The 15890-nt window shown below is 40.2% G+C and overlaps 1 protein-coding gene and 1 long non-coding RNA gene across 10 annotated transcripts in view; both read left to right on the top strand.

Annotated features, from left to right (window-relative positions):
- The first annotated feature begins 1414 nt into the window (after positions 1-1414).
- Positions 1415-14184, top strand: rnf141 (ring finger protein 141). The gene is made up of 6 exons (XM_034686490.1): positions 1415-1610; positions 3732-3936; positions 4192-4300; positions 7464-7645; positions 9811-9918; positions 10042-14184. The coding sequence occupies exons 2-6, from the start codon at positions 3803-3805 to the stop codon at positions 10190-10192; spliced, it is 684 nt and encodes a 227-aa protein (XP_034542381.1). The 5' UTR covers positions 1415-1610; positions 3732-3802; the 3' UTR covers positions 10193-14184.
- A 1462-nt stretch (positions 14185-15646) lies between these two features.
- Positions 15647-15890, top strand: part of LOC117814141 — an 81254-nt gene continuing 81010 nt past the window's right edge. For all 9 annotated transcript variants that reach the window (XR_004631517.1, XR_004631515.1, XR_004631514.1 and 6 more), the window contains exon 1: positions 15647-15767. This is a non-coding gene — a long non-coding RNA (uncharacterized LOC117814141). The remainder of the gene's footprint in view (positions 15768-15890) is intronic.

Here is a 15890-nt window from a genome sequence, read left to right on the forward strand (position 1 = left end):
GTCACAGTAACAAAGTAGACAGTGCAAAAGAAATATATAAAGCAAACAAGAGCCTATAAAGTAACAATTATTAAAAAGTTATTAGCAATTAAAATTAAAATTAAGATTAAAGAGGTAAGAAATAAGCATATCTTACACACATATACTGTATATATATATTATTGGTTATAGAGTCTGACCACTGCAGGAAGAAAAGACCTGCGATATCTCTCTGTGAGACACCGCTGGTGAAGAAGTCTGTCACTGAACGAGCTACCCAGTGTTGTTATGGTCTCCTGGAGGGGGGTGTGACGTGTTGTCCATCAGAGAAGAGAGCTTTGCTATCATCCTCCTGTCAGCCACCACCTCCACAGGGTCCAGTGGGCAGCCCAGGACAGAGCTGGCCTTCTTCACCAGTCTGTTCAGCTTCCTCCTGTCAGCAGCAGGATTATGGTATGATATATATATATATATATATATATTGGTGATATATGATATTGGTCATCTTAACAATAAAGCAGAGAGATTTGCTTAATTTTTCAAGTTGTGATGTGCGACAGCCACATATCACAGTTGTCATTGCAGAAAGATGTATTTCACAATCATTTTTTAAAATAGCATGACAATAACAACACAATAAAGATTAAGACCAACAATGACTTGTAATAAAAAATGTCTCAATAGTAATTTTGCGTGTATAAGGGTTGTGTATTATCTGTATTATATTATAATTATCTTGCCATATTATATTATGTTATATCACATTATTATTCTAACTACAGCTCATGGTCATATTACATACCCGTATTATTTTTTATTTATTGCTTAATCTGTCATTACCAACCATAATCACACCATGTCAACCTGTCACTACTGACATTTTTTAATACTGCCTGTAATTACTTCTATTCAATCTAAATTCCATTATAACATTGTATATATCTAAATTGTATTCTAGCTTTATTTATATATTTTTATTTCTACTTATCTTATTTTATTTTATTTTATTTTTACTTATTGAAACTTCTGTCTTGATTGTACATATGTCTGGGTTGCTGTAACAACTGAATTTCCCCCTGGGGGATCAATAAAGTAATATCTTATCTTATCTTATCTTTATCTTTATCCATTTGGCACTACAAGATCTATGAGTAAGCCTGCAGACAGTCTTGACTGAAAAAAAGCTTTAGATCTTTTTTGTCAAATAATAATAATAATAATAATAATAATAATAATAATAATAATAATAATAATAATAAAACAATAAAATAATAAAATAATAAAATAATAATAATATTAATAATGACAATTTGTAAATAATAATCAAAAGAAGTACAAGTATTAATCTGATATCCATCAACGTAGGAGAGTTTCTCTGTCCACTTATTACTCATTCCCTTAACGGTTAACTGAAACCAAACGGACACTCTTTGACGTCATCAAACTGCGACAATATTGTGCCAACAACAACAGAAACAGGGCTCGTCGTCAAGTTTGGACTACAGCGTTTCCCTCGGAGTGTTTATTCAAGAAAGGATCTTCTTATTCGTGTATCTAGATATTAACTAATCTCTTTAAAGCCTGGTTAGCTTTCTGTTTCCCCTCCCTCGTCACTGCTGGATCGTTAAATGGTAAAGTAACAGAGTCTTTGCTCATCCTCGTTAGCTCACCCTGTAGTGAAGTGTTCCGCTGTTGCTAGGATTATAACAGTTTGGGTTTTAATTGGAGGTTTCTTTGGGATTAAATCTGAAATGCGGGTGTTTCAAATGAAAAAAGTCAAAAACAAAAGGCTGTTAAATGTGTAACGTCCTCACTGTTAGCACAATGACAGCTGTGCTATCTTACATAATGCTAATTCAGCCAAAACTATGCTTCCTGTCAGCACGTTCAGCATGTGGTTCTTTTCCTTAGTGTCAATAACTGCTGTATTTTTAACAGGTTGTATTCATCATTGATATAAAGACACTGAACAGGCTCATCTGTCATCAGCTGTTTGAAAGTCAGAGAGGTTTGTTGTTGTAAACAGACTTTCTGTCACAGTATGGTCAGGGTCAAAGGTTATTTTTATTGATTATAGCTTCAGAACAGAAAGTCCTGAAAGCACACACTAGTCCAATGAATCATCTTATTCCTACTTTTTATTATGTCTTATTCATTTTGATTATTTTATTACTTGCTATTTCTAATATCCTTTTAGGTTTCATGCTTATATTATTGTTGTATTTATTTTAATTATTGTATTTATGTTATTATTATTATTTTATTTTTTGTTTTATTGTCATCATTATTATTATTTTTAGATGAATAAGAAAGTGCTAATGTTTGTCTCTGTCTGCTAATTTTGTAATCATGATATTTTTTGCTAACTCATTCATCATAGCAGAGGAAGTAACATTCAGCCAAACACATCTGTCAGTGTTATTTAGGAGAAAGTGTTTCTTAATGTCCTTCAGGACGCTTTAATGAGGGATTTATAACTCATTCTGCACTTTATAATAATAATAATAATAATAATAATAATAATTGATAGGACTTATATTGTGCTTTTCTGGGAACTCAGAGATGCTTTCCATAAAGTGTGACAAAGAAAATAAATAAAACAGAACAAAGACAGAGGTAGGGCGGGAGTAGGGGTCTTGTGTTGTATTTTTGAAGAGGTAGGTCTTGAGGTGGTTTTTAAATGAGTGAAGAGAGTCAGAGTTAGGGATGTTTGGAGGGAGAGAGTCCAAAGAGTTGGTTCAGCGATGGCAAAGGCTCTGTCCCCCCAAGGTGGCAGGAAGGTCGGCATCTGAGGATCTTAGGTGGCAAGATGAGGAGGTCGGTCAGGTACGAGGGGGCGGGGTTGTTGAGGCTTGGGCAGGATCTTGAAGTGGATTTGGTGCTGTATGGGGAGCTAGTGAAGATGCTGAACGATGGGTGTGATGTGGGCTCTGGAGCAGGAGTTGGTGAGTAACCGGGCAGCTGAGTTCTGGACATATTGGAGTTTTTGGAGGTAAGTGGAGGGAAGACCGTAAAGGATGCTGTTGTGGTAGTCCAGTCTGGAGATTATGAAGGTGTGGATGAGGGTTTATGGACACCAATGCCCTCGACTCTCTGTATACTTTTGATACAGGGCTGGTTTTCAATATTTTTACTCGACCCCCTTAGTCAGTCAGTCAGTTTTTTATTATTTGCATGTACACTTTTATAACCAAACAAAACAACAGCAAACATTTTAGATATGTGTCTTGGGTAAGAAACCAAGAGTGCTTGCATGAGGACCTCGCCAAGGTCTCATACGTGTTTCAAAACAATTGTTAGTCCTTCCTTGTTTTAAAATGTGAATTTCCTCATGTGCAAATAAAAACAACCCAAGCAACAGGAAGTGGTTCCAGTTCTGTGCAGGAAACTTGCTTGGGCTGCACTGAGACCTGAGTGAGACCTTGTGTAACATCTCTGGATTAAACTGGTATCGAGGTTACAAACCAGGTCTTGGTTTTTGTGTGAGAGTGGTCTTTTTGGCCCCTTCTCACATTTAGACTTCTTCTAAAACACACAGTAATGGCATTGAGACTAAACCACAGCTTTTAGTGAGTCCACTCAGGTTAAACGTATCATGTTATGGATTGTTCCTAGCCTTTGGAGAGACCTAATGGCTGAGATGTTATCAGTGATTTAAGAAGAATAAAGAAGGAGTAATGGCTCGATTGTTCCAAAGAAAGAGGTATTATTAAAAAGATACGCATGTTGATTAACCGTTTGTGTCCCTCCAGGCTCTGCTGATCTAAACCAGGCCCCACATTTCTGCCAGTGCTGATTCTGGAGTTCTTCTGCTGCTGCCAGGATGGGCCAGCAGCTCTCAGGTCAGGCGGTGACCCGTCTACCTGAGAAGCTGATTAAACATGCAGGACTGGTGCGTGACAGCGGCTACCTGACCTACGAGGAGTTTCTGGCAAGAGTGTCTGAACTTAACGACGTGTAAGTCCACCATTCCTTCTCCTCATAATCATTCTTACATGCACACTGTTTGAAAGCACAGCCTCTAAACTAGAAAGTGTCCAGGTCAGCTGAATCCATCAGTGTTGAGACCATGATATTGTATGTTTTGTTTGTTTGTGAAGCTGTGTTTGTATTCTCTTCGGTTTACTGCTTTAGCAAACAGCAGTAAAACTGAACGCCGGCCATTTTTATTGAGTTGAACATGCCCTCTCTCCTCTGCTGGATCTCTCTCAGTACGGCCAAGCTGGCTACCGGGCAGCAGAAGCACCTGCTGTTTGAGGTGCAGCCAGGATCCGACGCCACAGCGCTGTGGAAAGTGGCGGTCAGGGTCCTTTGTACCAAGGTGAGCGCAAAGACACTTTTAGCACACATCACACGCCAATATGAGCATCTGTTCACACATTTGATCTTATGGAAGAGAGTTGGAGAGAAACAGTCATGCAGTGAAAGAAGCCGGTCTGTTTGGGTCATGAGTTTATGTGCAGTAGAAGGAAAGAGAGACGCAGTGTGTACAAATCTATATTCATGTAAGTCATGCCACGCCAGTTACATATTAAACAGGCAGGTCTGACCTCTTTATAGTGGTGCATCGTAAAGCACTTTCTCTAGTCCTCTGACCACTAAAGTGCTTTTACATTACATGTCATATTCATCCGTTCACACCACATTCATACACTGACGGCAAAGGCTGACATGTAAAGCTCCCATTAGCCCCCATCACAACCCCTACTTAACCCCAAATTGCCCCACACTGGCACAAGCTGCACTTTTAAGAAGAAGAAGAAGAAGAAGAGGAAAGGTACTTTATTGATCCCCAGGGGGGAAATTCAATTTTTTCACTCATGCTATTTTGGACATGCTACACATACAGTTTTTTTGGTATATACATACAAATGCACACACATGCAGTGAACATGCTTAGGGAGAGATGTCATAGTGAGGATACTGCCGTCAACCAGCGCACCCCGAGCAGTTGGGGGTTCGGTGCCTTGCTCAAGGGCACCTCGGCAGTGCCCAGGCAGGTGAACCAGCACCTCTCCAGCCACCAGTTCACTTGCCAAGCTTCGTCCATGCTGGGAATCGAACCGGCGACCCTTCGGTTCCCAAGCCAAGTCCCTATGGACTGAGCTACTGCCGCCCAACTTACAAGGCCCTAAATGGATTGGCACCATCCTACTTGGCTGATCTTCTCCACGTTCACAACCCAGCTCGAGCACTGAGGTCAACAAACCAGCTGCTCCTGGATGTGCCTAAAAGTCGCCTTAAAACCCGGGGAGACCGAGCCTTTGCAGCGGCGGCCCCCAAGCTCTGGAAGGGCTTGCCACTCCAATTAAGATCGGCCCCCCACTGTAGGATGTTTTAAATCTTTGTTGAAGACACATCTCTTCTCTTTGGCCTTCTCCTCGTGAAGAGGACAGTAATATCTTGTTATGTTGTTGTTTATTGTTGTCTTTATGTACTTTGTACTTTTTACTTGTTACCTTGTAAAGCAGTTTGGCCAACACTGGTTGTTTTTAAATGTGCTATATAAATAAAGTTGACTTGACTTGACTTGACAAGGGGCAATGTTTTGCCCCGCTATAATACTATGTTGTATTTATAATAGGGGTATAAATTTCAAGTATTTTCCTTGATCGATCTTTGGAAATGTTAACGATCAGTTATTGATTAATCAGTCCCTCCAGGAAGTTGCGATTTCGCGATCGCAACTATCAGCGCGATTTTTTCGCGGCCCTGCATTTTTTTCCAATCACCGCAACTTTCCCGCAAATTTGACCAATTACCTTAATCTCAGCCCCTGCACGTCATTGGTTTTATCATCAACTGACTTCCTTGTAACATAAACGTAAGTCCTCACTTGATCGGCTCTTTTCAACAATAAAACACGCACAGAGAACGGGTGGAAAGAGGGGACAGCAGGCAGGACAAGTGACGATGACAACGTTGTTATTTATAGATACTAGAGTTATTATCTGAAGGGCTCAGTGTTAACTTGGTCTCTACCTGCAGCAGGTGTGCTTTATGAACCAGCTCTCCTCACCTCCACGCATCTGTCTCATCTTCATTGATTATTTTTACCCCGGGTGTGTGTTAGTGACAAAGACACAACCGGGGGACGTCTGTTTAATATTTGACGTTTTTGCCGCTATTACCGTAAAAAGCTCCCGTCTACAGCTTGATTTATTCCAGTTTGGTGAAACATCAGACACCTTTAGTAAGTTTTGATGAACTCCTCGTCATCAAAGATGCAGATTAATTTCAGAGTGCCGTGAACTGACTGACTGTGCCTCTGTCGCTGCGAGGTGCATTTAGGGACTGTCGTAAATGTGCAATACAGACCTTTCATGGCGTTTTTCTGTGAATCAAGAGAATCAAAATACAGTCACAGTGGCCACATCAAGAATGTTTTCTAAAAACATCTGTAATTTAGCATATTTACTTGCCCCTGAGATGTTATTGGGGAAAAAATAAATAAAAAAAATCGCAACTTTTACTGCAATTTTTACAAAAAGCTGTCGCAAATTCAGGCATTTTGGGCCGCAACAATCACAAAAAAAGTCCCGCGAAATCCTGGAGAGACTGATTAATCATTGAAAAGAAAAATGTAAACGTTTTCCATGTCAAAAACAATGCCTAATGCGTTTTTTCCCCTGAATCAAAATTTCCCTCATGACACAATGTATATAACTGACAGTATTGAATATCTACAGATCATATTGAGGTGTTCAAAATGTTAAACACGCTGAATATCAACGTGAGGAGCAGGCTCATAATCTCCGCGGACACACAGTCATAAAAGTGAAAGCTCAGACTTCAACAAGAGAACTGATCAGAAACATATTTTAGACTCACAGTGTCCAGTTTTCTGTCTACTCGTTCTTATTGAGAAACATAAGCATGGGAACGTGGTCAGGTGTCAGCTGGGAGCGCAGCTAGGTCATAATCAGTCCGGCGGCAGAGAGAAAAAGCGCTCATGGAGACCTGTCACAGGTCATGCCGGTTTACAAGGAGCCTTATGAAAAGGGACAGCTGATCATCAAGTTCCAGGTGGACTTCCCAGAGAAACATTGGCTCCCAGAACATCTCATGTTCCAGCTGGAAAGACTGCTCCCTCCCAGGGACGATGTGATGATCACTGATGACATGGAGGAGGTAGAACTCATTGAGGTGGATGAGCAGTCACAACAGAAAAGCTACAGCAGGGAAGCTTATGAGGGGGATGAAGAAAGTCCCAGAGGCGGAGTGCAATGTCAGACTCAGTAATTTTGTATGAAGAAACAGCCCCCAGCTGAGCATCTCCGCTGTGAGCAACACCTTCAGTCAGCTGATTCCCATCCAAACATGCTTTAAACTTAAAACACCTCCCTGATAGCTGAACCAAATATGAGACCACATCATGTTTGATCCACTTGATAGAAAATCAAAACAAAAAGATGTGTTTGAGTAAGTTCTTAACAATCAATTAATCCATAGTCGAGTAATGTTGACATCCCTGCTTCTCTCAGATCAACAAGGAGAGCGGTATGGTGGAAGCATCTCGCATCATGAACCTGTACCAGTTCATCCAACTGTACCGTGACATCACCAGCCAGGCTGCTGAGGTGCTGTCTGCAGAGGGCGCCACCGAGGGCCCGTCTGCCCAGCTCCCCTCCACAGAGTCCTGCCAGGCCAGCATGTGGATGGGCAGGTGGGTGTACACACAGAGGGGTTGGTGGAACAATTAAAAGTTAAAGAACCAGACGTTTGGAGAATAAGAAAGTGCTAATGCTCTGTCTCTATCTGCTAATTTTGTAATCATGATATTGTCTGCTAACACATTCATCATAGCAGGGGTAGTAATATTCAGCCCAACACATTTGTCAGTGTTATTTAGGAGGAAGTGTTTCTTAATGTCCTGCAGGACGCTTTAATGATGGATTTATAACTCATTCTGCACGAGGATGACAGTTATCCCCTGGATGAATCCTTGTCACAGGAGGAGCCGAGGCTGGCTGAGGGGATTACTTTAGATTTTCATGCATTTTTATAACACTGAGGGTTTTTTATTCAATCAAACAGGCTTTAATACTGAGCCTTCAGAATTCATCACACACCAGGCATTTCAATTCCAAATACGATTTTTTTGGAAATGCATAATTCAGCGTGCATGAGGATCAGCATCTCCAAGTCTGAGGCCATGGTGCTCGGTCGGAAAAGGGTGGCTCGCCCCAATCCAGGTCGGAGGAGAATCTTTGCCCCCCAGCGGAGGAGTTGAAGTATCTCGGGGTCTTGTTCATGAGAGGGAGCACGAGATTGACAGACGGATTGGGGCAGCGTCTGCAGTGATGCGGACGCTGAACCGGTCTGTCGTGGAGAAGAGAGAGCTCAGCCAGAAGGTAAAGCTCTCTATTTATCAGTCAGTCTACGTTCCAACCCTCACCTGGGGTCACAAGCTGTAATAATAATAATACAACTGGGATTTATATAGCAGGGCTGCATGGTGGTGCAGTGGGTAGCGCTGTTGCCCCACAGCTAGAAGGTTCCTGGTTCAAATCCCCGGCCGGGCGGGTGCCTTCCTGTGTGGAGTTTGCATGTTCTCCCCGTGCATGCGTGGGTTCTCTCCGGGTTCTCCGGCTTCCTCCCACAATCCAAAAACATGCTCAGGTTGATTGATCACTCTAAATTGCCCGTAGGTGTGAGTGTGTGCATGAATGGTTGTCTGTCTCTCTGCGTTAGCCCTGTGATAGGTTGGCGACCTGTCCAGGGTGTACCCTGCCTTCCGCCCGAAGCCAGCTGGGATAGGCTCCAGCCCCCCGTGACCCCAAACGGGATAAGCAGTCAAGATAATGGATGGATGGATGGATTTATATAGCGCCTTTCAAGAAACCAAAGCTCGCTTCACAGGGTCAGGTAGAGGGTCCAGGGGGTAGGAGGGGACATCACAAGCTAATTGGGAAAGGCCTTGAGGAAAAGGTGCGTTTTGACTGCTTCTTTAAAACTGTCCAGGGTTGGGGCGCTGCGGATGTCGGAAGGGAGAGAGTTCCACAGAGTAGGGGCTGCCACACTGACTGCTCTGTCTCCCAAAGTCTGCAGCTTCGTCTGAGGGATGGAGAGGAGACCCAGGTCTAAAGATTGTAGGTTCCGGGATGGAGTGTGTTGGTGGAGGAGGTCAGCCAGGTATTGGGGGGCAAGGGCATGCAGGGATTTGTAAGTGAGGAGGAGTTTATAGGAGATGCGGTACTCAACAGGGAGCCGGTGGAGGTGAGTGAGAGTGGGGGTGATGTCCTGCCAGGGCTTAGTGTGCGTGAGAACTCTGGCAGCTGAGTTCTGCACATATTGGAGCCTGTCCAGGGCATTGCCCGGTACCCCGAACAGAACTCCATTGCAGTAATCCAGTCGGGAGGTTATGAGTGCATGGACAAGGGTCTCAACAACTGAATCAGAAAGAGATACTCGCTGTGGGTAGTGACTGAAAGAACAAGATCGAATACAAGCAGCCAAAATGAGCTTTCTCCATAGGGTGTCTGGGCTCAGCATTAGAGATTGGGTCAGGAGCTCAGACTCAAAGTAGAGCCGCTGCTCCTCCCCATCGAGAGGAGCCAGATGAGGTGGTTCGGGCATCTGGTCAGGATGCCTCCCTGGGGAGGTGTTTCGGGCATGTCCGTCTGGGAGGAGGCCACGGGGAAGACCCAGGACACGCTGACGAGATTATATCTCTCAGCTGGCCTGGGAACGCCTCGGTATCCTCCCAGAAGAGCTGGTGGAAGTGACCGGGGAGAGGAGGAACCCGTATAAGCGGAGGAAGATGGATGGATGGAAATGCACAATACTGTCCTCATTAGAAACTGATTACATCTTTCTCTCTCTGTGCAGAGTGAAGCAGCTGACTGACGAGGAGGAGTGCTGTATCTGCATGGACGGGAAGGCTGACCTTATCCTCCCGTGTTCTCACAGCTTCTGTCAGAAATGCATTGATAAATGGTAACATGATGGATCAAGCTTCAACTCATTTAAATGTTTCTTCTTTAAAGTTCTTCAAGAAAAGTTGAAGTCTCACCAAACAGCAACAGCTCTTATCTCACGCTCTTGTTCTCCTCTGTGCAGGAGTGGGCAGAGCCGAAACTGTCCCATGTGTCGCCTGCAAGTGACCGCTGCCAATGAATCATGGGTAATGTCTGATTTCCCCACGGAGGACGACATGGCTGGCTACATCCTCAACTTGGCTGACGAGGCGGGCCACCCACACAGGCCTTAACACACAGCACACTGACGCACTTAGATAACAAGGGGGAGTCAAACCACACCAAGTAGACTGTACATGTTGTAACATACAATGTCACTTTCACTGAGGAAGGGATTGGGTTTTGTTTTTCCAGAAAAGGCAGAAGAGGAAGCTGAGTTGCCAACTCCTTGAGCTCTTAGTGACACGTTTGGACAACCCTGTCTCTTTTAAATCCTAAAACAACCCCAGGATGATCTTTGTAACACGAGTACTGTGGATGTTAGGCTTTATGGGTGATGTGTGTGATTGGCTGAAGTGAAGATTCAGTGTTTTTGTGTGTGTTAAAACACATAATAACCTACTAATTTAACACACAGAATAACCAAAAGGCCAGGTTACCTTATTGAAACATGGGAGAAGAGGACCTGTGCTGGCACTTTATTGTAGGAATTCTGATCCAAGTTAACGTTTCCTTTCATATCAATAAGGAAAGGAAAGAAGAAGCTCAGGCAAGATGACTGATCTGAAGTCAGGGGTTAGCTCGACTAAGCACAAAGGATAGAAGTTGTAATCAGGGTAACAAACTCACGCTACCAGCACCTCTAAACCTCATACATAACACCATTAAATCCTGCATGTTTGCCTGAACCAGAAACATGCCATGACCTCTGAGTTGGGACTCCGTTTTCTTCACATCAAGTCTACCTAAAACACTTTTTCACACCTCCTTTAAACTGATTTGATTTAAGCTGTCTTTTCTTCGTTTAAGAGTTAATTTAAGGAGTGTTCTTGTTCCCTTCATCAAAGTATGAATCTTGCTGTTGGGATGTCCCTAGTTATCTTTTTTTTTTTTTTGTAATTAGTATTTTATTGATTTTTACATAAGCCTCGTCACATTTGGGTGAAAACAAATCTCTCTCTTTTTTTTTTTTACATGAAACACAATATATAAATGAAATAATAATAATATGAATAAACAGATAGATAAAATTAACACATTTAAATAATGATACTTGAAACCAAACAAAACAGACATGCACCATGATCTACTCCAATTTAATATTCAATTCAATTCAATTAGCTTTATTGGCATGAACAAAGACATGTTGTTTCCAAAGCACATAAGATTTATACACATACATTACATATTTTATAAGCATTAAAACAATGGTGTCACCCATACAGCATATCTCAATGTCCTCAATTGATGCGGTATGCTCATAAAACCTTCACCTAAAATCTAATATTATGGGATGGTGCTTCCCTCAGGCTGACAGGCAGACACATATTTAGCAGCCAGAGGAGCTGCTGACCCTTCCCCCAGGAGGACTGACAGTTTCTCTTCTGAGGTTAATGTTGGGAAGTTTGGTACTACTTTAGTAATTTCCCTGTAGTGGGAATCTCGTGCATCTCTGTCTCTATGTCCCCTGTAGAGCAGTGAGCATATAGACGCTCCTCTCTTTGCAGCCATGTCTGCCTGTGTCACCCTGTGGTGGTCACTCAGCCTGTATTTGGTCAGGATGCATCTTTGTTTTGTATCTCTGACACTGTGCAGATATTCAGATCATTTATAATCACGGTTTAGGGTCAAATAACAATTCATTCTGCTTTGGGTCTTTGTTTGGTTTCTCCAGTGTTCTAAATACAGATCTATGGAGTGCTTCATGATGAGTTTCATTTGGTTGTGTTTTGGATCAGTGCTGACTGGAGTCTGGCTGATTAGCTTCCTCACCAGCTGACTAAGGGGACAGTTTTCAGGGTTCAGCTCTTGGGTTTTTTAGTGCTTTATATTGAAGTGAGTCTTTTGGGCTTAAATTGAGATGTGTCCAAAATTTGAATGCCCGTTTCTGAATATTTACCAGAAATGGGAAACGTCCCAGTTCTGCTCGGCAGGCGTTATTTGGAGTTTTTCTTTGAACATGTAGAATTCTTCTGTAGAATTCAGTATGGAGAGCTTCTATTGGGTGTGTTAGCAGTTAGTTCAAGCTCTATCCACATTACCAATAGTCTCCCCACTTTGCCACGTATTTCTCCACCATATCCTGACAGCTGAATGAAATCTGTTCATATGATGCTACACTTTTCCAGCTCAGTGAACCACTCATGAAAAGAGGGCTCACTTGGGTTCCTCCAGTTTCTCATTATGATTTGTTTTCCCAGCATTATACTGGTCTGAACAAAGTTCCCTAGTCTCTAGTTCTCTCCTGAGGATAACTAAAGCCAACTGACTGAATGAATAAGCTTTTGAGGTGCTGGTAGATAGATGTTGTTATTTTTGGATGTGCTAGCTGTTACCCCCTGTTTCCAGTCTGTGTGCTAAGCTGAGCAAACCACCTGCAGACAGCAGCCTTATGTTAAACAGGACAGTCACATCCCAAAATGTTAGAATTCTGACAGTTTCTGATCAAATAGTAAACCAATTTTTACTCCTCAACAGTAAAGCTGTTTCCTTCCTCTTTGGGGAGCGTGCCTGTGTTCCCACATGTCTAAGATGTTTATCAAAATTAGGCCCTATATTCCCACATTTCCTTTTTCATAATTCTGTATCAGATTTTATCCCCCCTTCTCCCAATTTTGCCAGGTTGGCATAGAGAGGGGGCGCTCCTGGGATGCTTGGAGTCACTTTCCAGCCCTGTGGAGGCGTCATAGGCTCATGGAGGAAACGTTAAGGAAGGAGGATGCCTATCTGTGTCATCAAGTCTATCTTGTCCTGTGTTTTTGAAATCAATTGTCCCCTGGTAGTTGAGGGTTAAGAAAGCCACTCAATCTGGTGATTTGAAGGAGAGAGGTAGCTTCCAAACTCTTGAAGGGAAATGTAGGAACACAAGACCTAATTTTGAAAATGTGGGAACATAGGGATGGCCCCCCCTCTGTGCACTCTGACCCTGCATGTTTGTATCCTACATGACGCGCCTTTAAAGTCGTGTTATACGAACAGGTGATAAACTGACGCTCTAAAGCTGACACAGTGACTGATAGATGAAGGATGTACAGGACTAGATAGTTTTATATCATTTAAAGTTAAAGTGGCTTGCTGTGGTGTCTTCTTCATTGTTGGAAATAACCACTATTTTTCCATCATCTTTTTATTTACGTGTATATTTTTAATTTTAGCAGAACGTCACTGATGTTCTCCTCTCATTGCTGTAGACGTACTGTAGTTAACATTCACAAAGAACACACGCTTGTCTGTGCTTTACTTTGCTTGTAATGCCTGAAATGAAATGATTGAATGAGACAGGCAGCTTTCATTTACAAATAGACTATTATAAGATTTAAAGCCACAGAAGTTTTATTTTTAATATGTATTTCAGACCTGGTTTACAGATCACACTCATCACAGGTAGCTCCTTTTAAAAGTTGTTATTTGTGATGGATTCAAAAAGGGGCGGGAGAAAAGAGTTTATTTAAGAGATATTTCCTACATTACTGACACGATGTATTCTCTAAAGTTCTAACATTTTGGAAATGATCATGTTTTTGTTTTGCTCATTCAGAAGGTTCATGAGCTTCACATCTGATCAGTTATATAAGCCTTTTTATTTTGGAAACTTCTCATTTCCAGCAAAGTTATTTTATTATGTTTAATAACCAATAAACCATAAAAATGTGAAACTTCATTTGACCAAAAGATGTTTTTTGGTTGTCAATGCTGACAGATTGCACTTTGAATTCTACTGTAGCTTTCCTTGGTGTTTGTACTCTACAACAGCAGATGATTTTATTTCTATATAACTCTAATTCATTTACAGCTGTTCAAATAAATAAGGATACAAATAATTGTGCAAAAAGCCTGTCTTTGATTATTTTGAAAGGGTGATTGGAGAAAGAGTCTGGTCTTGTGGCTGTGTGGCTCATGCATAATTGATCAGTGTTGTAAAATGTTAAAATTAAAAGTTAGGAAAATGTTAAATTTGGTTTTGAAGGCCCCTTTTCACGTGTACAGGTGCTGAATGAATGGGACTGTATTTAAAAAGGAATTGATCCATACTGTACCATCCTTAATAAACTTTTTGCACTTAAAAGTTTTGTGTTATGTTTGATTTCATTTAAGTTGTATTACTGTTTGTTACATGTCATTTACCTGTCTAATTTGTACATGCAAAGCAAATAAGAAGCAATACAAATCTATATGTTGTCACACATCAATGATAGAACATTAAAGCTACCTATCATTAATTGTATAAATTATAATGTCTTCATTTTGCACATCATTTAAACCCAGCACTGCTTACTTGCATTTAACTGATAAAAAAAAAAGGAATTCCTATTTTTGATTCATGCTTACAAGTTTTATTTCTCTGATTTCACTTATTTTCTTAAGATCGCAAGATGACTAGAAAAATAAGACAAGACAACTGAGAAAATAAAATGTATTTAATCATGTTCTTTAAGGACTTCCATACTAAACATAAAAGGAGCACATTTAAACATACGGTAACCTAGTAATTTAATGTAAAAGGAAAGGCCTGTTATCTGTTTCTTTAATTATTATGTTTTTTGTGTTTTTTCACAAACATTGTTTAGAAAATTTTGCCTCAGTAATGAATAAAAAGACATTTTGATACGAGACATTTATCTTACAGGTTGAAGATCAAAAACACAAAAAACGAACTTCATTCTCTGGATAAAAAGAGATAAAAGTTTTCTGTTTTATCATTTTTTGTATTTTTTAATTATAAATATATATGTGATAAAAACTCAATAAAGAAATTTGAAATAAAATAAATAAATAAAAGAGATAAATTATCTCATTATTGCAGGAAAAACATGTTGAGATCTCAAAATAAAAAGCTTTGTTTTCTTGAGAAAACTGAGATAATAAAATGTATTTAATCACGTCCTTCTCATCCTGGCTGTCAAGAGATATAAAATATGCTATTATTTGATAATTGTTTTTTGTTTTGATAGGAGCTACTGGATTAAACTACATAGACATATTTAAAAATAATATAATTCAATTAAATAAACACTGGAAACATTAAGTGTTTAAATTTCATGATTGCAATAGCATTTTAAGTGGTTTAATTTGAACTTTTTTTCGGATTTGTAAAAATAAAATATAAAAAATATATTCTAGAAAAACTGATGTTATAAAAAAAGGTGTATACACCTGGAGATACTGGAAAAAATAAACATCTTGCCAAGGTGTTTGTGTTTATTTCGGATGAAAGCAAAATACATATACAATGAAAATAAGTTTGTTACATGAGACTAACTATATGTATTTTTTATATGATAATTTTCAGTAGCAGTATCTACTCAGTATGAATTAATTGATTTAATCCTTTTTACTGTATTAACCATAGACTGTATAAAATATTATATGTATTATTATGTATTTATATATTATATTATATTATATTATATTATATTAGTATATTATATTATATTATATATATAATATTATTATATATATTTTATTATTATATATATCTATTTATTTGTATTTATTATTATGTAATAACACTGATTTACTGACTGTACTTGAATCAGCCTTCAGGTAGGAACAGAAGGGGAACTCCTCAGCTGTTGTTGAATTTCACTTTGAACAGGTGGACTGTTTTGAACTTCTGGGTTAATAGCTGAGACGTTCCTCGCACCACAGGTAAGTTTATCTTTTTCCCCTCATAATATTTATGGCTATGAAATCCCTGAGTTTGTCAGGTTAGGTTTCTGAAGCAGCAAGTAAGACCAACTGTTTCAGGTTTGGGCGAAGCTAACCGCTAAC

The sequence above is a fragment of the Notolabrus celidotus genome, chromosome 6 (genome assembly GCF_009762535.1).
Source record: "Notolabrus celidotus isolate fNotCel1 chromosome 6, fNotCel1.pri, whole genome shotgun sequence".
NCBI lineage: Eukaryota > Metazoa > Chordata > Actinopteri > Labriformes > Labridae > Notolabrus > Notolabrus celidotus.